We start from the raw sequence: 25235 nt of genomic DNA, 5'->3' as shown, positions 1-25235 counted from the left end.
AATCCTTTACTTGCTGTGTGAATCCTATATACTTGCTGTATGAATCCAAGTATACGCAGCAAGAATATATCCAGCTCCTTGACATAACATGGCCTCGACAATGCTCCCCCACATACACACTATTCGGACAACTGAGACAAGCAGTGGTTGAATCAACCGATAATTGGAATGCTGTCAGAAAAAGTACATGGGGTTTGGAGACATTACTGGGATTGGTGATTGATTGGTTTTTAGGAGCATTAGCAACTAAGGCCATATTGCTCCAGGATATGCGGTGGTCATTCCTTGACCTTTCCGCATCCTCCGTATTTGGTGGTGACGGGCTCGAACCCCGGTCTAATCAAGAAGCGTGTGCTGTGCACTGTGCTCCTTCCCACCTGGCTACGGAGGCGCCTATTACTGGGATTGGAACTGAGACTACGTATCTCTGTGAAATGAATGAAATGTTTGGGAGGTTTAGATATTTTTGGAGATAAGTTTGTTTTATTAGTTTGACTATTTATGATATATTCAGTCATAAGAAAAGTTAGGGTAGACATGTAAAAAGTAATGAAGTTTTTGGATATGGCATATACTCAGCAAGAATATATCCAGCTCCTTGACATAACGTGGCCTCGACAATGCTCCCCTACATACACACTATTCGGACTCCCTCCATTCACTATCTGGCAGAGTGGAGGCAGTGAGATTATACACTATCTGATCCAGAAGCCTCCTAGAGAATTACCAGTAACTTCAGTCTGGTGAACTATCTAGCTTTCTACCTGCAAACGCCATTTTAGATTGTACTTTCAAAATGTAAGGAAGATTAGATATTGCCATTATGTCCATCATAATCTCAAAAGATATCAATTGTACTGCATGATGGAAGAGATTGGGGAAGTTGCTGGAACTTTGCTCTGGAGACTTTGCTTATTGGAGACTAACATCAAGTCTCCAATAAGCAAAGTGGTGGTATTGCACCATTTTGATGAGAGTCATCTACCTAGTATTGCTTGTAACACAGAGGGGCGACATTCCTTTGTATGGTGTGAATGCCCCACCTCGAACCCTGCACCTAGCTGGTCGCCTTCAGTATACTATGTGCTGTATTTCAGGCACATAGTACATGCACATGGGGATTGCATCCAGGGTTACTAAAGGTCCTACCATTGTGAAGGCGCACACACATAGGATTTAGTTGTCACAAAATGACCAGCCTTTGCTGAAATTCAGCCTACTTGACTTGAGAGTCACATGAATATCAGGGTTTTAGACTTCCAAGTAGCAAGTTCAGTTTTGGTATATACCCAAGATAATGTCTGTTACAGCCTCAAGCATTACTTATTTGCTTGTACCACAAGAACCCCCCTCCCACCATGTAATCTCCTACACCTTGCTTTCGAGGCTGCCACATGTCCCAATAGATGTATTGCGAGAATCACTTTCACCTCTTCCTGTGGCTGCTGTTAATTTATTTGACTGTGTATTCTCCCCATCTAGCAGCCTTCCAACCAAACACTGCCTCAAATGGTATCAGCAATATTCTTGCACACTTTCTATTTTGGTGTATCCCATCCTTGTAAAAACATTCTCACCTGTTAACAAACACGGACCATGGTGAGAGATATTCTACCCCCTCAAGTTTCCACAGTCTCTCCTCTCCAGGGAAAAATTGATTGACCAAGTTCTCATGTGCTCTCCTATCATGTCTAGGAAGAGTTGCTGACACTTTCAATTTAAATCCTAAATCTTAACCTTTTCTCAGTATTGTCCTATACTTTTAATCAGATCCTCGCCGACCGGGCTAGCCGGGTGGGTAAAGTGCCTGCCTGGCAACCCAAAGGTCGTGGGTTCGAATCCCGCCTCGTGCTTGGATCAAAGTACTGCAAAAACCTTGGGAGGTGCATTATGGCCATAGAAGCCGATGCGCCAACAACTACAAAAAAAAAAAAAAAAAAAAATCAGATCCTCAGATCTCCTACTCTTAATATCATTAGTACTGTGTGCAACAGTATTACCTTTTGTGGCCATAAAAAATAACTGCTTTATTCATCATCAACTTTTTCCTCCTGGAAAATATGACTTGGTCCTATTCTGCCTCTCCTTTTTATAAAATATATTTCATGTTTCCCTGACAATAGCTATATCATGTGGGACCAGTACTTTCTGCCGTGTAGCAAGTAATTTTTTTCATGTGATGTACAAGTCTTAGGGCCAAGCATTGGCTGAGTGCTTGATGTTCCTTTTATTCCTTTGGTGAGCATCAGCCCTGTTCTTCAACATTTCATATAAGTCCATCATAATGCTGAATTGGCACTTAATTTCCTCACATTTTGTGCAGTGGAAGCCCACAAGAACATCACCTTCGGCTATATCGTGGCCCACTAGAGATAACCCTGCAAGAGAACCACTTCCATCAGTGATTTCTATTGAGCCAAATTTGTCCCAATGCTTTTCTTTGAGGCATGATTTAAGTTTTATTTTAATATTAAAATGCTGCACTCAACTAAGAGATAAGAGTACAATAATGCTGCACTATTCTGCCTACGGCAGTACATGCCATGCTATTGCAGTTCTGTATAGCACTATTGACTTTTTAGATGCTTAGCTAAGTACAAAAATGAGGTGAAACACATGATTAGAATCCTTTGAATTATTTCTTGATTGCAGTTTAAGATAATGCAATTAACTACTATGATATTCGCACCAAAATTACCAAATGAATATTAAGTTGTAACTTATGGAATACTTAGCTAAATTCAAAAAATAAGTTAATATAAGTGATTAGGATAATTTAAGTTATTAAATACAATTATGATAATATAATTAAATAAAAAAGTCAAAATTTTCCAAAAATTTATCCATTTTAATCACTGCAAATTTTCTGCAGTAGCAGCCAGGATCTTGTTTTTGTCCACCTATCATTATTTGTCCTATCTATTATTATTAGCTATATGGTGCAAGGAAGCCTGAGGCTTATGCTGCACCAGCCAAAAAAAAAATTTCCCGAGTTACCCTGAGAGAGAGAGAGAGAGAGAGAGAGAGAGAGAGAGAGAGAGAGAGAGAGAGAGAGACACAAAAGGGAATCACCAAGAAAGAGAAGAATGATGATATCCAGCTCAGGACCCTGGGTGTGCCTGGTGTGAGCCCCCGGGGTGATATCCCCATTATTTTTCTCTATTATGTATCCTCTCATTAATAGGTTGTATTTGCATTGTTTCCTGATTTTTCTCATTTTTAACTTTATCTCTGAATGTGTTATTATTTTATGTTATCATTTATAGCCACTCCCCGACTTACGTAAGGGTTGTGTTCCACAGAACTCTAAGTAAGTCGGAATTTCTCTAAATGCTTATGCAGCAATTGCCACTATGCGCACTGAATTTGATTGAAGCAAAAAATAAATGTTCAATGAACATATAAATAGAATTATTTATTCAATTTTTTTATCTCATGCACAGAAAAAAAATTACAGAAGTGTATAAAATTACAAAAATTTCAAAATTATAAAATTACAAAAAAGAGAGAGGAGACAGGCATAACATCAACAAGTTTTACCTTTCGAGCATTGTTGCCGGAATTAACTCTCCAGCTGATAAGCACGCCACTGTGGAAGTTGAGGGCTGTGGAGATTTAGAAGGGTTTTTTTCCAACACATCACAAAATTTCTCTGCAGCTGCAGAATCAGCACTGGCAACTTCACCGCATACTTTAACGTTGTGGAAACCGACACAACTTGAACCTATTAAACCACCCATTGCTTTCCATGAACTTGGCTTGGGGTTTGCCGTACTTATTTAATATCTTCATAAATACTTCTTGCAGTTGTTTGAATGGCCATTAGACTCAGGGGCACTTGCTTCTGAATCTGATTTTCCATTCATATTATTAATAGTGTTTTCCCTCTTCGATATAGCACCTGAATGCTGTTTTGTGACCACTCTTGATCTTAAATGCATTGATCCTTTAACATGTTCTTTTATACACACATCCCCTTAAAATAGTATTGTGTTGAAGCAGCGAGACCTAAATCTGTGCAATTGTTGAAGATAAACACAAGAAAGGCACCTGGGGTGGATGGGATCTATCCAGTTATATTAAAGGAGGCAGCAAAGGAGGTAAGCAAACCCTTAGCCATAATTATGAGAGCTTCCTTGGACTCAGGGGAGGTACCCATTGACTGGAGATGTGCAAATGTGACCCCAATTCACAAAGGGGGATCAAAGGCTGACACAAGTAATTATAGACCTGTGAGTTTAACTTCTGTTCCCGGAAAATTAATGGAGGCACTGGTGAAAGAAGCACTGCAGGATCATCTAGACAAGACTTCAGTTATAGCTAGGACACAGCATGGTTTTGTTAAGGGGAAGTCTTGCCTGACCAATTTGATTGGATACTATGATGCAGTCACAAAAGAACTGGATGCAGGGAATAACTTTGATATTATATACTTGGATCTTAGAAAGGCTTTTGATACTGTTGCACATGGAAGACTGCTGCACAAATTGGAGCAGTGTGGCATTGGAGGCAAGTTGCTGCTATGGATAAAGGGGTGGTTGAGGGGGAGAAGACAGAGAGTGGTAATCAATGGACACTGCTCATCGTGGACTAATGTTATTAGTGGAGTCCCTCAGGGTTCAGTATTGGGGCCTTTATTGTTTTCTGTATTTATAAATGATATTGATGATGGTATATCAGGCTTAATGTCCAAGTTTGCAGACGATACGAAGGTTGGCAGGGTTGTCAAGGACACTACTGACACTATGCCGCTGCAACAGGATTTGGAAAGGTTGAGCAGATGGGCTTCGAGGTGGCAAATGAAGTTTAACATTGACAAATGTAAAGTACTACATATGGGAAACAGCAACCCCAGAGCAACGTATCAACTCTGTGGTACTACACTGACAGTGGTAGAGAATGAAAGGGACCTGGGGGTGGTGGTGCAGGCAGATATGAAGTTCTCTGAGCAGTGCAGACGAGCTGCAAGAGTAGCTCATGGTGTATTGTCAATGATATATAGGAATTTTTCTAGCAGGGATAAGGAGGTGATTATTCCCTTGTATAAGGCAATGGTCAGGCCACACCTAGAGTACTGTATACAGGCCTGGAGGCCTCATTTCAGGAAGGATGTAGAGCTGCTGGAACGAGTACAGAGAAGGGCAACTAGATTGGTGAATGGGACAAAGGGGTTCTCTTACGAAGAAAGGCTTAAGTTTTGCAAATTACAGTGTCTGGAAACTAGGCACCAGCGGGGTGATCTGATAGAGGTGTACAAAGCCTTGAATGGTTTGAGCATGCTCAATGCTGATGGGATTCTTCCTCTAGCTCAGAAAAATCACCTGAGAGGGCATAAATTCAAATTGAGGAAAGACAGATGTAGGATAGATGTGCGGAAATTTGCCTTTAGCCAGCGGGTGGTTGGTGGGTGGAACAGACTTCCATCCCTTGTCGTGGAAGTTGATAGCCTAAATAAGTTTAAGGCTCAGCTGGACAGGTATTTCGAACGAACAGAGGGGTGAAGTGGAAGTGGTTATTTTTATTTATTTATGTTACTTTTTTTTTTTTTTTTTTTTTTTGGCTGATGCTTCATAAGCTTGCTTTCTTGCATCAAATGCCTCTACTAATGCTAATGCTAATGCTAATGCTAAGTTGCTACAATGTATAAAAGGATGGTTAAGTGGGAGAAGACAGAGGGTGGTAATCAGTGGGTGCTGCTCTTCATGGACTAATGTTATTAGTGGAGTCCCACAGGGTTCGGTGTTGGGTCCACCGTTGTTTTGTATATTTATCAATGATATTGATGAAGGTATATCAGGCTTAGCGTTGAAGTTTGCAGATGATACAAAGGTTGGCAGGGTTGTTAATGACAGTAATGGCAGTGTGCTACTGCAACAGGATCTAGATAATTTGGGCAGATGGGCTAAGAAGTGGCAACTGAAGTTTAACCTTGACAAATGCAAAGTACTGCATATGGGTAGAAGTAACCCCAGAGAAACGTACCAACTGTGTGGTACTACACTTAAGGTGGTAGAAAATGAAAAAGACCTGGGAGTAATGAAGTTCTCTGAGCAATGCAGACAGGCTGCCAGGCCAGGTCATGGGGTTTTGTCAATGATATATAGGAATTTTGCTAGCAGGGAAAAGGAGGTGATTGTCCCTCTGTATAAGGCAGTGGTCAGGCCACGCCTTGAGTACTGCGTACAGGTCTGGAGGCCTCATTTTAGGAAGGATGTCGATTTGCTTCAGCGTGTACAGAGAAGGGCAACAAGATTGGTGAGGGGAAATGAAGGGATCCTCTTACCAAGAGAGGCTTAAGTTCTGTAAATTGCAGTGGCTGGAGACTAGGCACCTGTGCGGTGATCTGATTGAGGTATATAAGGCCTTGAATGGGTTGAGCACGCTGAATTCTGACGGGATCCTTCCACTTTTGTTCAGATTACGAACCTAAGGGAGCATAAATTCAAATTAAGAAAAGACAGATGTAGATTAGATGTGCGGAAATTTGCCTTTAGCCAGCGGGTGGTTAATTGCTGGAACAAACTTCCATCTGTTGTTGTGGAAGTTGATAAGTTGAATAAATTTAAGGAGGAACTGGACAGGCATTTGGAGGGAATAGTGTGATATTTTTTTTTTGGCTGATGCTGCATAAGCTCATACACTTGCTTTCTTGCATCAAATGCCACTGCTACTACTACTACTACTACTACTACTACTAATAGACAACAAACTTTGTCCTGCTTTGTACTTCTTAATCATCTTCAGTTCTAAATCAGTTTTGTTTGATTTCCTAGCACTGCCACCACATGCACTTTCCTTTTGTCATTTTCCCTTCACCATTGTAATAAGTAAATAGGAATGAAGAGAAGATTCTGAAAATTTATATATGTTTTTTATGATTGAAGATTTCAGTGAAGGGGAACTCATTTCACCATAATACCATAACGTAAAAACCCACAGAATTCTAGTTATTGATATTATTGTAAATGCAATAAGATCAAGTTTACTACCTGTTTATAATAGATTGCACTAATAGAAAAGCTTAATAAAACGGAAAGTGCAAATTGTTTTTATTGTTTTATGGTAATGACCTCCAGACGTGTTTTAGAAAAATTTCACAAAGGTGTTAAACTGATTCTTTTAATGGAACATATGATAACGATGAAAGTGTAGTGCAATTTCCATTATAAAAATGACCTTTTAGAGAGGCAAATAGCTTAGTTATACAGGGTGTTTCAGTTAAACGTTTCAGAACTTCTAAGAGGGGTAGGGTACATCCTGACAACTCGAAATCATATAGCAATGTGGGGTTGGAAGTGCTTTCCTGAAGCAGTGTTGTACACAGAAGCACCATAAAGAAAAGAGACCGTAAGTGAGAAATTGTTTTAATAATACATGAAAAGAAGCAAAAGGTACATGGATTAAAGTAAGTGTTCGAAGTTTCTTCCACGGGCTACAATGCACGCCTCACATCTCTGACGCATGGACATCCGAACATTCTGGAATACTCCAGGCGAATTTCGAATTTCTTCGGCAGCTTCTGCGATTCTTGCAACCAGCTCCTCAGCATTGTCAACAGGGGTGTCATAAACTAGCGATTTCATATGACCCCAGAAATAAAAATCAAGACATGATAGGTCAGGTGACCGAGCAGGCCAACGCACGGGACCACCACGTCCGATCCACTGTTGACCAAATGTGACATCCAGGTAGTTACGAACATCTCCGCTATTATGGGCAGGGGCTCCATCGTGTTGGAACCACATTGTCTGTTGCGTCGATGCAGAAATCTGTTCATCTCTCAAAAGTTGTGGCAATACTTGCTGCAGAAAGATCAAGTAGATAGGTCCGGTTAAGCGACACGGTAACAGGTAAGGTCCGATGAGGTGATCTCCCATAATACCGGCCCATACATTGACCGAAAATCGAATCTGTGCTGCACGACGTCGTATTGCATGCGGGTTCTCGACCGCCCAGATATGCTCGTTATGAGTGTTGAAAATTCCTTCCCTTGTGAAGGATGCCTCATCGGAAAACAACACTTCAGCAGGAAAAAGGGGATTTGTAGCACATTTTCCAAGGTACCACTGTGCGAAAGCAATACGAGGTGCATAATCCTCCGGTTGCTGTGTCTGGACACGCTGCATGTGAAACGGATACATGTCTTGTTCTCGGAGAATCCTCCAGACGCTGCAATGGGAAACCCCGACTGCGTTTGCTAGACTTCGTGTACTCGTTCTTGGATTCCCCTGTACATGCTGCAGCACATTCTGTTCGACGGCTGGAGTCCATGCTGTTCTTACCCTGTCCCTGTCAGCTCTTTCAAATGAACCTCTCTCAGCTAACCTCTGGTGCAGTCTTGCAAAGAAATTATGACTGGGAATACGCCTCGTCGGATATCGTTCCGCGTACAAACGCTGTGCGGCTGGCCCACTACAATTTGCAGCCCCGTACGCCAAATGCATATCGGCTAACTCTACGTTCATGTAATCATCCATCCTACTAACTTGGCGTTCTTGTGCGAAATTAAGATTCCCTGCACTAAAGCTCGGAATTTTCGATTCTGCCCATTGGTATATGATTTCGAGTTGTCAGGATGTACCCTACCCCTCTTAGAAGTTCTGAAACGTTTAACTGAAACACCCTGTATAATGAAAGTTTCAACTTCCGGGGTCTTGGGGCGAATTACCAAAAAAAAAAAAAAAAAAAACAATGTGTTATTGGATTCACATTACAATATTTTCACGATGCCTCCATTTATTCCTATGGGATGCAAAATACATTTCCCCATTTTTTTTAGGTTAAGTTAAGTTTCACCGGCCAGCAAAAACTTACGTAAAGTCGAATTTCCCTAAGTTCAGTATTACATAAGCCCAGGGAGTGCCTGTATATAATTTTGTGTATTTGTTTTATTTTGGTTGCTGTACCTCTTGTCTTGGCTGCATACTTTATTATAGGTCTTACTGTAATTATGCATTTTAACTGTGACATCCTGATTAAAGTTTGGATTGTTCCAAATTATATTATTTAACTCCTCCCTCAACAGTATTCTACTTACTTGTAATGTTTCTTGTACTTTTCCATGAATTGTTCCTAAGTAATTAAATTTAATTACTCATTCTGTCATTTTCTTTTCTAATCCTAGTTTTCATCTCACTGTGGTTGTTTTGCTGTTCTCTCTTTTTTTTTTTTTCTGTATAGATGTTTCCTGTGTGGATATTTGCTAAAATGATATAGCTTTGCTAAAATGATATAGCATTCTATGAAAATCATTTTCACTTTTAGCCATTAGTAATGTAACATCTATATAGCATGTTATATTTAAGTTTTTCTTATTGTAATTGTTTTATTTACTTCATTAATTAATCTATCCATTATCAGGCTGAATATAGTTGAACTCTGTGAGTCTCCCTGTCGTAGTCCTTTTGTTAATTTCTGTTAATTTGATCTCTCTTGATTGTGCACTTATTGACCTTATATATATATATATATATATATATAGAATCAAATTACTAAAGCGTGGAACTGTGATGTTATATTTACTAATATTAACCAATCAGATTAATGCCATCAGTGATAGAACATTACATCTGTTATGTAGTAATGAAATAATGTTAAAATGTAGAGGCCATCCTGTGTTTAAAAGCACAAAGCAATCCATGAACTAACCGGACCCTAGGCAACAATGGTTAAAGATAAATATTAAACTCAATAAAAATTATATATAAATAGCCGTCCATGGGAAAAGATACTTTGCAAGGGACTTTGTCGAGGGCTAAACCCCTACAAAATACCAAACCCATGGCTGGCAGAGCTATCAGTTTCTGTTGTCATCTGCCTGTATAACTAGGACCTAAAGAAGCCCATAAGTACCCGTATCTTATTATATTATACCCATCTTACAGGTACTTATGGACTTCTTTAGGTCCTAGAAACTGATATTTGGTATTTTGTAGGGGTTTAGCCCTCGACAAAGTCCCTTGCAAAGTATCTTTTCCCATGGACGGCTATTTATATATAATTTTTATTGAGTTTAATATTTATGTTTAACCATTGTTGCCTAGGGTCCGGTTAGTTCATGGATTGCTTCGTGTTTTTAAACACAGAATGGCCTCTACATTTTAACATTATTTCATTACTGTGTGTGTGTGTGTGTGTGTGTGTGTGTGTGTGTGTGTGTGTGTGTGTGTGTGTGTGTGTGTGTGTGTGTGTGCTTAGTTCTATTGACTGTTGAAGAACTTTGCATAGCTTTAAGATATCTATTAAATCTTTTATTTTAACTCTATCAGAAGCCTTCGCTAAATCTATGAAACACATAAATTGGTTATTATACTTTAAATCATTTTTCTATTATCTGCTTCCTAATAAGAATTTTTTTCTTTTATCAACCAGTAATGGACAAAAAAACTGCATCACTTGTGAATTTTGCAAATAATGTGTTTTGCGCTGCATTGTGAGTTGCAGAAATGTTCGAAATGCATTTGTTAGATGGGATATATATCTCTGTGAATGAAATCCAATAAAAAGACTCCACCTGATATATCATAAATATCTTCCCAAAATGCATAATTAATGGAAATATATTAGAAATCATGCAAATGACAATCATAACATACAAACATACATATTATTGCATTTACATGTATATGTGAAATTACAAGTTAACATAATACTATTATGTACAGTAAATCAGCAAAATAAGTCCTCAATATTTCGTTGTTCCTCTTCGAGCTGCAATTACAGCCTTGCAACAATCTGGCATAGAGTTCTGGAATATCAACTTCTGGATATACAGTTGCCCAATTTCATGGTACCACACCTTTACAATGCTCTCCTGCAGCTGAATCTTACTTGTTGGCTTTTGAGCAATTTTAGACAACATTATATAACAGCAATTTTCAGTAGGGTTCAGATCTCAACTGTTGCTGGGCCAGTCCAACACTGTAATGCCAGCATTTCTGACGTATAACTGCACTTTAAGGGAGAAAAACAAGGGAAAACATTGGTGTAAGTTTGTCTTCTTGCCTTGTGAGACAAGAAGACAAACTGATCATTAAATCTAAATAGTATAAAACTTACCAATTTTACTATGTGGCAAAGTGTTGAGTTCTGTTGAAAAATGTAGTTTTGTACGTCTGTGTGGTGATCCCTAATAATGGGTTTCAGGCACTCCTCCAAGATAGTAGTGTAGGTTTCTGCATTCACCGTTCCAAAAATAAACTTAATTCGCCCCACCCCTTTGCTTGTTATGCATCCCCAGACAATCTGACCGGCAGGGAACTTTACAGTCGATGTTGTGCAGTCAGGATGGTATGCCTCCGATTTTCTTCTTCTGATATATCGCTTACCATCCGAGCCATGCAGGTTGAATTGTGATTTGTCAGAAAAATTGATTGTGTCCCATTTCCCTTTTGTCCAGGAAAAATGCGTTTTAGCCGAAGCAAGTTGCTTCTTCCTCATTTGTTGGGTCAACAAAGGTTTCTTCTTGAGCTGATAGGCATGCATTCCGAAAGCTGTCTCTGGATAGTTTGTGCACTTGTTTAAACTCCAGAGGCCATCTCAAAGTCCAGTTTTAGATCAGGAGAATTAGCATGGTGATTACAAAAGCATAGCCATTTCAAATATTAATCTTGGGAAGGCGTAGTCATTCTCTTATGGCCTGATCCAGGTCTTCTCTTCACATCACCGGTTTCACACTTTAATTTCAGCACCCAGGATACTGTTGATTGGTGGTAGCCTATTTTATCAGCGATAATATGCATAGAAAGCCATTCCCAGGACAGAGCAATAGCTAAACTTTTTTTTCTTGGTGTCAACTGAACATGTGGAGCCATGCTTACGCCTCTACTAAACAGGATACTAATGACGTTTTCATACCCTTCCAATGCCATATTTATAGAAATGGCTGATGGAATACTTTGCAGTTACTGTCTGATGCAATAGAAGCGTTATCTGATGCAATATCTTTGCTTTGCGACAAACAAAAATGACTGTAATCAAACAATATCTTATATGTTTCACTACAAATGTTTACATTTTTTAAGATGATGCAGTTTTTTTTGTCTGGCACTGTATATTGTCATAAATCATTGTTGCTCATTGCTTAATTCTATAATTTTATTTAAGTTTTCTGATATATATTACCTTTGTATATAGTTTCACTGACGTGTTTTATAAATTAAAACACCTATAATTTTCTGGCAATTGCTTAGCTCATGGTGTCTTGTCAATGATATACAGTAATTTTTTTAGCAGGGATAAGGAGGTGATTAAGCAATGGTCAGGCCACACCTTGAGTACTGTATTACAAGTCTGGAGGCCTCATTTTAAGAAGGATGTAGTGCTGCTGGAATGAGTACACATTAGTACTCGTTCCAAGATTACAAGATTCACAAGAACAACTCGATTTCAAGTAAACAAGATTAGTGAATGGAACAAAGGGTTGCTCTTACAAAAAAAGGCATAAAGTTTGCAAATTACAGTGTCTGGAGACTAGGCACCTGCGAGGTGATCTGATTGAGGTGGGTAAGGCCTTGAATGTTTTGAGCATACTCAATGCTGATGGGATTCTTCCTCTTGCTCAGAATAGTCGCCTGAGAGGGCATAAATTCAAATTGAGGAAAGACAGTTGTAGGATAGATGTGCGGAAGTTTGCCATTAGCCAGTGGGTGGTTAATTGCTGGAACAAACTTCTATCTGTCATTGTTGAAGTTGATAGCTTAAATAGATTCAAGGCAGAACTAGACAAATGTTTGCATCCACTAGCTCCAAACATTTGTCAAGGCAGAACTAGACAAATGTTTGGAGCTAGTGGATGGAGGGAATTAAGTTCTTTTTTTTTTTGCTGATGCTGTATAAGCTTGCTTTCTTGCATCATATGCCTTTTCTAATGCTAATCCCCTTTTATTATGTAGTTGATAATGTTATGCTTTTTACCAATTATTTGATGTGATCTTTCTTTAAAATCTGGTTTCAGTATTTCTGATAATTTTGTAGTTAGCTTTTCTCCTCTATATTTTATTAACTCGTCATTTATTTTACCCATGTCTACACTTTTTTTTCTAATTTTTAATGTTTTTTTTTTCCCTTCTATTTCTGTAGTTTCTTCTGCATTTAATTCTAGATCCCCTTTTAGAATATATCCATTTATTCAGACCATGAGAAAAAAATGGAACATTATATGAACCAGAATGCACATTAAAAAAAATATATTATTTTTAATTATCAAAGATGTGCATTACATTACATTACTGATGCATGTTATGAACCTCAACAGTGCCATAGCATGTTCTGGTCCATTCTGAATCTTCACTCTCACAAATTTATTCACTTTTATTTTTTGAAAAAAAAAAAAGATATAAAATTTGGATAACTGCATTGCTAAAATTGATTTTATATTTTTAGGTTTTTTCATGGAACCAACTATATTCACAAATGTTGAAGATCATATGCATATTGCTAAAGAAGAATCATTTGGACCAATCATGATAATATCAACATTCAAAACTGGGTAAAAGTTATGCACCTTTCATTTTCACTGAAATCTTATTATGAATCTTTACAAATATTTGATCTTAAAAGTGTAATTAAATTTTTGAACTTATTTATACTATAAATTCTTCTGCTTTCAGTTTTACATTAAAAATTAATGATTACTGATAAGCATAACCCAATATTAACTGAATTGTACATGAATAACTTTATTGTATTTGCATGAGATTTATTATGAATGACTTACCTTGTCATTGAAACACAGGTTTTACTAAATACAAGGTATCTATAAAATGTTTCCATAATATTTTTGTAATATTGCAGTAATGTTTATTTAATTTTTAAGAAAGAACAAGATAATCTTTTTATACCCTAGCACAACCACATTGATCAAAAGGGTTTACTGCTATCATTTTTACAAGAATATAATCATTAACCATATTTAGTAGTCATATGGACTTGAACCATGATCAGCTGCAATGCTTATGCTATTGCACTTCTCTGTTGACCATTCAGCTAATAATACAAGCACTACAAAGTGACTGGAGAAGAATCTGCAAGATTTTATAAATGTGAATCTGAAGAGAAAGCTGTTCTTCAATCCTCCAAAATCAAATTCTGCAGAATTTAAAAGAATTTTTGAAATTTAAAAAATAAAATTTTAAAGAATGTTAATAGTAAGGTTCAATCTATATGGCCACATACAACCAAGGAAAATGTTATATTGATATGATATTAATCCTGAATTGTTAATCTGCATTATGATGTAGACCAAGGATATGAAAAACAGCTGTTCACAAAATTTAAGGAGTAACTTTAACCCCACACCTGTCACACAGGGTTGATGAGAGACTCCAGCAATACTTCTGCAAATTATACTCTCATCTACTCCATCCACACACTTGAAATTTTCTTTAATTTCTCCACGGAAAATTCCAGAAATCTCTTAATTATTCCATTATTAGGAAATATTCAGAAAGAATTACGAAGAATTATTATTTGAATAAAACTGTGACAAATCCACTTTTTATGTTAAAAACATATTTTAAATTAATTTTTTAAGTTAAAACTCTCTTTCGACATGTCGGCAAGCAAAATGTAAATCATAAAACCTGATTGTATGCACATATATCATTAAGAAAATATTGCAGGAGGAAGATGCAGAAATGGATGACTACGGAGCTGGCCAGTCAAATATAGCAGAAAAAGATAGCATGGGATAGTTATAGAGCGATGAAAATATTTTACAGATAGTATTACAGATAAACTTTTGGTAGTATTACAGATAAACTTGTACCTACAACAGGTACAAGTTTATCTGTAATACTACCAAAAAAAGAGGTTAGGGAGGCCAAGGCTGCATATGAGAAAGCATTGGCTAAGAGAGCAAAGAATGGAGACAAGGAATTTTTTCATGTATTTGAATACAACAAAGAAGAAAACTAATCAGATTGGACCCTTGTGGACTGGGTGTGGGAAAGTCTTAGATAACCAGCTGATGTTGCAGATGAATCGAATAGATATTTTGCATTTGTATTTACTTATGAAAGCCCATGTTGAGAAGAGGCTGTGCGGATGGGACTGAACTATATGAAATTAATGATTCGCAAGTACAGAATATTGTATATTAGAAAAACTTTTGAGTATAAAGGCAAGTAAGGCTCCGGATGGTATATACTTGGTAGTTTTGAGGGAGACCACTCGGGAGTGTATTGAAAACCATTAAGGTTAATTATGATGGACCTGGGGAGATTCCTTTGGATTGGAGAAGTTGTTATTTGTTGTTGTTATTTGGTTTTTTAGGAGCATCAGCAACTAAGGCCATATTGCTCCGGGATATGCGGTGGTCATTCCCTGACCTTTCCGCATCCTCCGTATTTGGTGGTGACTGGTTCGAACCCCGGTCTAATCAAGAAGTGTGTGCTACGCACTGCTGCTCCTTCCCACCTGGCTACGGAGGCGCCTTGGATTGGAGAAGTGCCAGCATATCGACAATACTTAAAAGTGGTTCTAAAAGTGAAGTCTGTAACTACAGACCACTTACTCTGACTTCGGTGCTAGGAAAAATCTTAGAGGCAATGATTCAGAATGCAATCCAGGGGCAATTAGATATATACTATATGACATTCTGAAGAACATACAACATAGTTTGTTAAAGGAAAATCATGTTTAACCAACTTAGTAGGTATTATGACAGAGTTACTCATGAGGAATGTAGGGAACAATTTCAACGTAGTTTATTTGGATTTTAGTAAAGCTTGGTCCCTCATGAGAGGTTACTGTATAAGCTTGTACATTACTGGTAAGATTCTAAGACTTGTAGCTGCAGGGTAGAAGGCAGAAGATTGTGATTAATGGATATTTTTCAGTTTGGTGTAATATCAGGAGTGGGATTCCTCAAGAATTGGTTCTTGGACCACTGTTGTTGCTCATTTTCATAAATGACATTGACAAAGGGATGACAAAGGTGTGATATCAAAATTTTCAGACGACATAAAGGTTTCTAGAGTTGTTAATGATCGACGCCAAGCAATGCTCCTTTAGGATGATTTGAGCAGACTTCAAAGATGGTCAGAGAAGTGGCAGCTGTGTTTTAATGCAGCTAAGTGCAAGGTTTTATGCTTGAGGAATAGCAACCCTCAAATAAATTATACACTTGGTAGGGTTGAATTCAAATGCAAGGTTTTATGCTTGGGGAATAGCAACCCTCAAATAAATTATACACTTGGTAGGGTTGAATTCAAATGCAAGGTTTTATGCTTGGGGAATAGCAACCCTCAAATAAATTATACACTTGGTAGGGTTGAATTCAAATGCAAGGTTTTATGCTTGGGGAATAGCAACCCTCAAATAGATTATACACTTCTTAGAGTTGAATTCAAAAAAAACAATGGAGGAAGAAAGGGATTTGAGAGTTATGATACAGGCAGATATGAAGTTTTCTGAACAGTGCAAACAGACAGCCAGGAAAGTCCACAGTGTTCATGTCAAGAATTAATTGAATGCTATCCTGTAGAAATGAGGGAAGTCATAACCACACTGTATAAGGCAACTGTAATCACATTTGGAATACTGCATTCAAGTATGGAGACCATCTGGAAAAGGACATTCGGCTTTTTGAAAGGGTCGAAAGATGGGCAACTCAAATGGTGAGGTCAACAAAAGGATGACCGTATAAGGATAGACTCAGATTATATGAGCTTACAGAGCTTGGCAAGCAGGCACCTCAGGGGTAGCCTGATTGAGGTTTATAAGGTTCTTAGAGAGATTAGCAGAATGAATGAAGGTGCAATTTTCCCTTTTATAAAGAATTCCAGAAGGTAGGGCCCATAAATTCAAATTACAGGGGATGAGGTTTAGATTAGATTGTAGGAAGTTTTCTTTTAGCCAGAGAGTTGTTGATTTCTGGAACAAGTTGCCCTTGCAGGTAGTAGAGGGTGATAGTTTGAATAAATTCAAAAGTCAGTTGGATAGTTACCTGTGTGAGGAGAGAAGCATATAATTTGTATTTTATTATTTACTTTTGTTTATTTTTTCCCAGGGCAGCAAAAGCCCATGGCTTCCTTGCACTATATGGTGAATACTATTACTATTCCTATTATGTTGAGTGGTGTTACCACATACAATTACTGATAGTGAAATGCTTAATTGATGCACACTTTCCTCCAGTTAGTAACACTGTCGGGCTTTGTGGAATCAAAGTATTGTCTGCAATGAAACTATTATATGAAATATTCATATAATATTTCAGAGAGAGGGCGCTGACTATCTTTAAAAATTACAGCTGTGAGTTACAGGCTCCGAAAAGGCGATAAGTGTTTGCATTTTTATTTACATAATTGTTATTTTATATTGTACTTAATACGTAGACTTATAGTTATAATTACACTGGTTATTTTTATCTTAATTTAGATAAAGAGTTTTTGTAGATTACTACTTAATTTTCATAAAACCGTTATTTCGTTCGAATCTTGCAGCCATTGTTTTTGTATATAGTGGTAGGGAATTAAAATTTTTAATTGAGGTAGCTCTAACGCATAATTATATAGAGTAATACGCTTCACTGTTTCTATTAGATAGCATAGTATTGACATTTATCAATTAATATCAATAAATAAATTTAATTTATTGATCTTATTAATTTAAAATAGCATGCCCCAAACTAGAGCAGCAACGAAACGGGAACAAAGTGGCAAGAGTGCTGTGACTCGGGAGGAGAACTGGGGGGGGGGATTCTCCAATGCATCACAGCCTAAAAAAATGTGCAACTTGTGAAATATTTGCCGAACTCTCTGGAGCGGAACATGATATTGCCATGTGGGATGTCTTTGTGTGTGCGCAATGTAAGGAAATCAGGTGACAACTCAGCGTTGTTATTGGCCTATATGAGAGTTTGAAGAACAGGGTGGATGCCCTCGAACGATCGAAATTGAGGGGCCCATCAAGCTCTCAGCTGCCCACATTGCACTTGGTCATCACGCAACACAACGGCAACCCCCAAGGCAGAATGCGCTGGTCCCACAGGAACTAGTAGTTATTGGTGACTTTATTGTCAGGGAAATGGGTAACATGCTTTGTAAAAAAGGATAGGTGGAACAGGACCAGGGTATGTCTGCCAGAGGCAAAGGTTGATAACGTTGTAGAGCAGATATCATATTTTAAGGGTACAAAAGGTGATATAGTTGTACACGTTGGCACTAATGATATTAAAATTAGGAGACTGGCAGAATTACTTAACAAGTATAGGTCACTGTTGAACAAAAGCCGAAAATTAGGGTTGAATTTGAAAGTGTCTGCAATTCTGCCCAGACACGATAGGAGGGAGTATATGATGAGAGCCTTGTCGATCAATTCAGCCCTGGAAAGATTGTACAAGGCTCAAGGGGTAGAATTTGTTTCAGCCTGGACTGTACTTGTTAACAGGAGAGACTGCTTCTACAGGGATGGGATACACTTAAATAGAAAGGGTGCAAGAATATTTGCTGATGCTATCGAGGCAGTGTTGGGTGGGTCGGAAAACTGATAGCTTGGGGGGATTCAAGGACTAATAGTTTAACAGTAGCCGTAGGCAGAGGTGAAGGTAATTCTTGCACAACTTCTATTAGAATAAGTAGCGACCTGGAGCGTGGGGTGTTGGGGGTTTCAGGGATGGGTGGCGGTCATCGTGGAACGGGTAGGTATATGGGATGTGTTAGGGTAACAAAGAATAGGAGCATGTATGCTTGCATGTATACCAATGCTAGAAGTATAGTAAATAAATTTGATGAATATGAAGTGTTGGTCAAGACATCAGAGGCGGATATTGTTGGGATAGCAGAGACGTGGTGTCACACAGATATAAGGAATGCAGAACTAGAATTTGGGGAGTACAATGTGTACAGAAAGGATAGAAAGGGAGGAGGGGTTATGCTGTTAATTAAGAAAAACATAAAATCAAAAGAAGTGCACCCAGTTGATATAGATGAACAGTGCACTGTTGAGTCAGTTTGGTGTGACATAAGCGCTGCGAAAGCAAAAATAAGAGTAGGAGTGTGTTATAGGCCTAATGACTCGAATGAGTACAATGAACAATTATATAGATAAATAGAGTGGGCCAGTAAATCAGAATATCTTATAATGGGGGATTTTAACTTCCCAGATATTGACTGGAACTTGTGGGTTGGTCACTCACACACTAGTCAGACTTTTGTGGATTTATTGGATGATTGTTTTCTGCAGCAGCATGTTCAAGAGGCAACCAGAGAGAGTAATATTCTTGATCTGGTTATCAGCAGTGATCATTCGTGTATTAAGAATTTGAAGATAAAGGAACCACTAGATGGCAGTGATCACAGTGTACTGATGTGGGATTTACTTAAAGATATAATTACCATCAGGGGTAAAGGAAAGGGTTTTTGCTTCTTTAAAGGTGAATACAGTGGTCTCAGAAAGTTTTTAAATTCTGTACAGTGGAATCAACTGACAATGTTACCAACAGTAAATTCTAAGTGGAAAGCATTCAGGGAATTAATCGTGGATGCTACTAAAAGTTTCATACCTATTAAGAAATATTGTTCAAGGTCAGAGCCTAAATGGTTATCATATGAACTAATGAGACTCGTGACAAAGAAGAAAAATGCGTGGGATGCATATAAATTATCAAGCGACTCAGAAGCTCATGGCAGATAAGCTAGTCTGTAATCAGGTCACAAAGGAGGTTAGGCAGGCAAAGGCAAATTGCGAGAAATCCTTGGCAAAAGATGCTAAGAAAAACACCAAGGATTTCTTTACTTATATAAACTCTAAAAGGAAGGGGATGATTCTGATTGGTCCACTTGACAACGATGGTTCGACTATTGATGATCCTGCTCAGCCAACAAACTGAATGAGTATTTTGCATCTACATTCACACATGTGGAATTATTAAGGTTTGAAAATGGCAGAAGGTTATCAGCAGGATACTTAATGATTTTGTAATAACTGAGAGCAAAGTGGAGGAGAAATTGTTGAAGTTAAACATAAGAAAAGCACCTGGAGTGGATGGGATCTATCCAGTTATATTAAAGGAAGCGGCAAAGCAACTAAGCAAACCCTTGGCCATAATTATGAGAGCATCCTTGGACTCATGGGAGGTTCCCACGGACTGGAGATGTGCAAATGTATCCCCAATTCACAAAGGGGAATCGAAGGGTGACACGAGTAATTACAAACCAGTTAGTTTATCTTCTGTTCCGGGTAAAATAATGGAGTCACTGGTTAAAGATGCATTGCAGGCTCATCTAGACAAGACTGCAACAATAATTCGAACACAGCATGGGTTTGTTAAGGGAAAGTTTTGTCTGACAAATTTGATTTGTTATTATGATGTGGTTACAAAGGAACTTGATGCAAAAAATAATTTTGATATCATTTATTTGTATTTCAGGAAAGCTTTTGACACTGTTGCGCATGGAAGACTATTGTACAAATTGGAGCAGAATGGTATTAAGGGTAAGTTGCTACAATGGATAAAAGGATGGTTAAGTGGGAGAAGACAGAGGGTGGTAATCAATGGGTGCTGCTCTTTGTGGACTAATGTTATTAGTGGAGTCACACAGGGTTCTGTGTTGGGTCGACTGTTGTTTTTTATATTTATCAATGATATTGATGGTATCAATGGTATATCAGGCTTAATGTCAAAGTTTGCAGATGATACAAAGGTTGGCAGGGTTGTTAATGACAGTAATGGCAGTGTGCTACTGCAACAGGATCTAGATAATTTGGGCAGATGGGCTAAGAAGTGGCAACTGAAGTTTAACCTTGACAAATGCAAAGTACTGCATATGGGTAGAAGTAACTCCAGAGAAACGTTCCAACTGTGTGGTACTACACTTAAGGTGGTAGAAAATGAAAAAGACCTGGGAGTAATTGTGCAGGCAGATATGAAGTCTTCTGAACAATGGAGATAAGCTGCCAGGGCAGGTCATGGGGTTTTGTCAATGATATATAGGAATTTTGCTAGCAGGGAAAAGGAGGTGATTATCCCTCTGTATAAGGCAATGGTCAGGCCATGCCTTGAGTACTGCGTACAGGTCTGGAGGCCTCATTTTAGGAAGGATGTAGATTTACTTGAGCGTATACAGAGAAGGGCAACGAGATTGGTGAGGGGAATGAAGGGATCCTCTTACCAAGAGAGGCTTAAGTTCTGCAAATTGCAGTGGTTGGAGACTAGGCACCTGCATGGTGATCTGATTGAGATGTATAAGGCCTTGAATGGGTTGAGCACGCTGAATTCCAATGGGATCCTTCCACTTGTTCAGATTACGAACCTAAGGGGGCATAAATTCAAATTAAGAAAAGACATGTAGAACAGATGTGCGGAAATTTGTCTTTAGCCAGCGGGTGGTTAATTGCTGGAACAAACTTCCTTTTGTCTTTGTGGAAGTTGATAGGTTGAATAAATTTAAGGAGGAACTAAACAGGCATTTGGAGGGAATGATGTGATTTTTTTTTTTTCCCCCTTTGGCTGATGCTGCATAAGCTGATACACATGCTTTCATGCATCACATGCTACTACTACTACCTCAAATTTCATGCAGCATTGTTGTTAGTGTCAGGCTTGGTATCCAATTACACATTGTTGAAGTGTGCAGCTTTATCAGTTTACATTTCTCACTTGAGGACATGTCTGAAGGGAGTTTTGATTTCAAAAATTTATTAAAAATGTTTTTTTTAATAAAAAAAAATGTATTTTTCATGGTTTTTATTCAGAAAATATTAAAAATAAAAGTGAACAATTTTGAATTACTTTTTGCTGCTTTTTTTTCAAATGCATGCGCATGGGATTAACCTCCCTCATGCATAGAAGAACAATCATTTTTGCCATTGCTGATGGGTTAAGAACCCAAGATTATTTGAATATAGCCCAAGAATATTGGATGTTATTCACCATGCAAATTCCAAGGCACCTCCGTAGCCAGGTGGGCAGGAGCAGCAGTGCGTACGGATTACGGTGGCCTGATTAGTGATGGTTGACATGTATTTGGATTGATGCTGGAAATTTGATGTATTTGACATCGGAAATATTCATATAGCCTGGTTTGTTTGATAGGCAAAGAGCTCATCCAGATAAGCATTGTTTTCCCACAGATGGTTTAATGATAAGGGTTCTTACATTAGTGTTAGAGAGCCGAAGGTAGTATTTCTGATGTGAGAGTAAAAAGAGCAATGTGTGCATATATGAGGATCATCGCCCATGAGCAGGATCTGTGTGTGTGTGTGTGTGTGTGTGTGTGTGTGTGCGCGCGCGCGCGCACCCTATGCGTAATCTTGCCAGATTACCTCTTCATGCCTGTTTTCCTTAAACTGGAATTCCATAATTGTGATTCTTGTTTAATTTCAAATAATTTATTGTTCGTATGTGTCTTCCAAATGTTTAACCACTTGTCTCTACAGATATGTTAGTAAATTTATATAGGGTTCTTGGTAAGATGGTGATATTTGGCTGCCTAGTCTGCTGTTTCATTACCTGCAATGACAGAATGCCCTGGAATCCAACCGAAGCTTACAGTATACGAAGATTCCTATTCCGTAAATTATTTAGACAAGACCAGATTTCTTTTATTATGGGATGTGGGTTGTTGTTTTGGTTTTTAGGAGCATTAGCAACTAAGGCCATATTGCTCTGGGGATATGCAGTGGTCATTCCATGACCTTTCCACATCCTCCATATTTGGTGATCACGGGCTCAAACCCCAGTCTAATCAAGAAGCGTGTGCTATGCACTGCTGCTCCTGCCCACCTGGCTACGGAGGCACCATGGGATGTGGGGTTGAGAATTTATTACTTATTGTGGACAGTGCACTCATGGAGTCTGTATATATTAAACTTTGAGTGTTGAGATGGATAGTGATATTGTCTATAACTAGCTGGATTGCATACAGTTCTGCAGTATAACTGTTGCATTCAGTCAGGAGAGATAATACAGATACTGTGAACGAGGGAAAGACTTCTGCAGCAACTACAGTGGCATCTGATTTTGAGCTGTCATATATATTATGCAGCTCTGCACATTACTAGTAGCATGCCCTTCATGCAGTTGTTTGATGTTACAGTTTTCAAAGGACTTTTTTTCCCCATTGTTGGAAATAAGGTAGGTTTGTGGTCCAGGGTGGATCAGGTATTTTAGTTTCTTTTAGAATGTTTCCAAGATGTATATTCCAGCATTGAATCAACTCTTTTAGTCTAATACCATTGGGTCTATTGTTATAGAATATTATCCATTTAGGGTTGAAGAGTAGCGTTTGATTGGGATCATCTGAAAGCCTTTTAAGTCTGGTTGCTTAGGTGAGGAGTAACATTTTCCTTCTGAGGTGGAGAGGAGGTTCATTTATCTCTATATAGAGACTTTTGGACTGGGGATGTTCGAAATTCCCCAAGAGCAGTGCGAAGAGCACTGTGCTATATATTTAGGTTTGTAAGCACACTTTTCCTGGCTGAGTCATAGATGGTTGCACCATAGTCTAGATGCAACTTGATGAGAGAAAACGAACAAGTGCAGATAGTGTTGATAGTGTATCTATCTGCACCCCATGCCATGGCAGAAATGGCTCTGAGTATATTGAGTTTTTCAAGAAGAGGGTCCTAAGACAACTTATATTCATGGCAAAATTTATTTTTCTTCCTAATGTTAAACCCAATAACTGTATATTGCTGGCGAGAGGGATCGGATGATTTCTCAATTTAAGTTCAGGTTCTGGATGTAATTTGCATTTTTTTACAGAAGTGGATCGCAATAGTCTTTTGTTCTGATAGACTAAACATTTTGTTCGGTCCATGTCTCCAGCTTATTTGTGGAAAGTTGTAGCTATCTCTCAATGGTATTAATATTTGATGAATGGCATGATATGGCAAGATCATCGGCATACATATATATCTCTACAGTTTTGAAAATATTCTGTGTCATGGTGATTATTTGAATTGCAAACAGGGTGGAACTAAGTATGAACCCCTGGGGCACCCCTTCTTCCTGGATAAAATATTGTGATAGTACATTCTGGTGAAGAACTTGAAAGGTTGTGTGCTTAAGAAAATTCTGAATGAATTGTGTAAGTGTCCTCTCAACCCTAGGGAATAGACATTTCAAAGAATGCTATATGCCCATTGAAGAATGTGCTGCATTACATGGTTTTTGGAAGTTGTGTTTTGATCTGTCTGTTTTTTTTTTTTTTTTTTGTGTTTTTTTTGAGCAGTTTGTTTGTTACTTTCAATTTTATGCCTACCTTTTTTGGGAAAACTAGTCACTGTGCATCCATGGAGGATTGCTTCTTGATCTCTACATGCTCCATTGGTGCTGATTTGTCTGCTTTTTTAGTAGTTGTAGGTATATTGAGTGGAACTGAAATTGCTTCCTTGTTCTTGTAAACTTTGTTTGGCAGGTTGCAGCTTAGCATTAAGCATGGACCTGGCCCAATCGGCAATTGAAGTATTTGGAGGGACTGTGATGTCAGTCTGAGTAGCAATAGAAACATTGTGTTGAGTTGCTTGTGCATGTGTGCATTCCAGCGTAAAGTGCATAATGTGCATTTTGGCTTCCTGGTATGTTACTTTGTTTTCTGTTTTGTATTTTTTTCCCACTTTCCACAATTTTTTAATACGCCAGATGATTACCTTTGTAATTGGGACAGGTGAAGGAGGTTATAGTACAATCAGCTTGGGTGTGTTCTGTTGAACCACAATTTGGGCATATCATAGTGGCACAGTATTTCTACCTGGGAGTGTCCATATTTCTGGCACTTTAACACCTGATCGGATTCAGTATATATCTACTTATACGACAATTTAGATATCCTGCTTTAATTGTTGTCGTTAAATTTGGTGTATTGAAAGTTAGTATTACGTTCCATGTAGGCGTTAATTCCCCATCTTTCCTGATTAATATTCTCTTTGCTTGTATCACTCTTTGATCAGCCAACTCTTTCAAAATTACTTCCTCTGAGAGGGTAATTAGGTCCCACTCTGCTATAACTCCTTTGGAGGTATTCAGAGTGGCATGTAGTGTTATTTTCACAGGTATTCCACCGAAAGTGGTCAGTTTCATTAATGTTTCTGAATGCTTTGGTTTTATCATTTCTACCAGATCTCCAGACTAAACATTTTACCATCTTTGGTGGTCCTACAGCATTTTCCAAACATTTCTGATTTAGAAATAGGGATAATTTGCTCACAGGATAATCCAACAGTGAATGTATAAGGAGAAAGGCTGTGCGATCTTGTTGACTTTTTTTTTTCCGTCTTTTATTTTGGTA

The 25235-nt window shown here is 38.2% G+C and overlaps 1 protein-coding gene across 3 annotated transcripts in view; it reads left to right on the top strand.

Moving 5' to 3' along the window:
* The window catches only part of LOC150078525 (mitochondrial 10-formyltetrahydrofolate dehydrogenase), a 910691-nt gene that overhangs the window by 811458 nt on the left and 73998 nt on the right, over window positions 1-25235 (top strand). For all 3 annotated transcript variants that reach the window (XM_090385282.1, XM_090385283.1, XM_090385284.1), the window contains one exon: window positions 13384-13489. In XM_090385282.1, the coding sequence (XP_090241408.1) occupies window positions 13384-13489 (106 nt within the window). The remainder of the gene's footprint in view (window positions 1-13383; window positions 13490-25235) is intronic.

The sequence above is a fragment of the Mastigoproctus giganteus genome, chromosome 11, assembly GCF_048544385.1.
Source record: "Mastigoproctus giganteus isolate SK-2022 chromosome 11, ASM4854438v1, whole genome shotgun sequence".
Taxonomy (NCBI): Eukaryota; Metazoa; Arthropoda; class Arachnida; order Uropygi; family Thelyphonidae; genus Mastigoproctus; species Mastigoproctus giganteus.
Note: the sequence above shows the minus strand (reverse complement) of the source record. Positions and strands in the feature narration are given on the sequence as shown.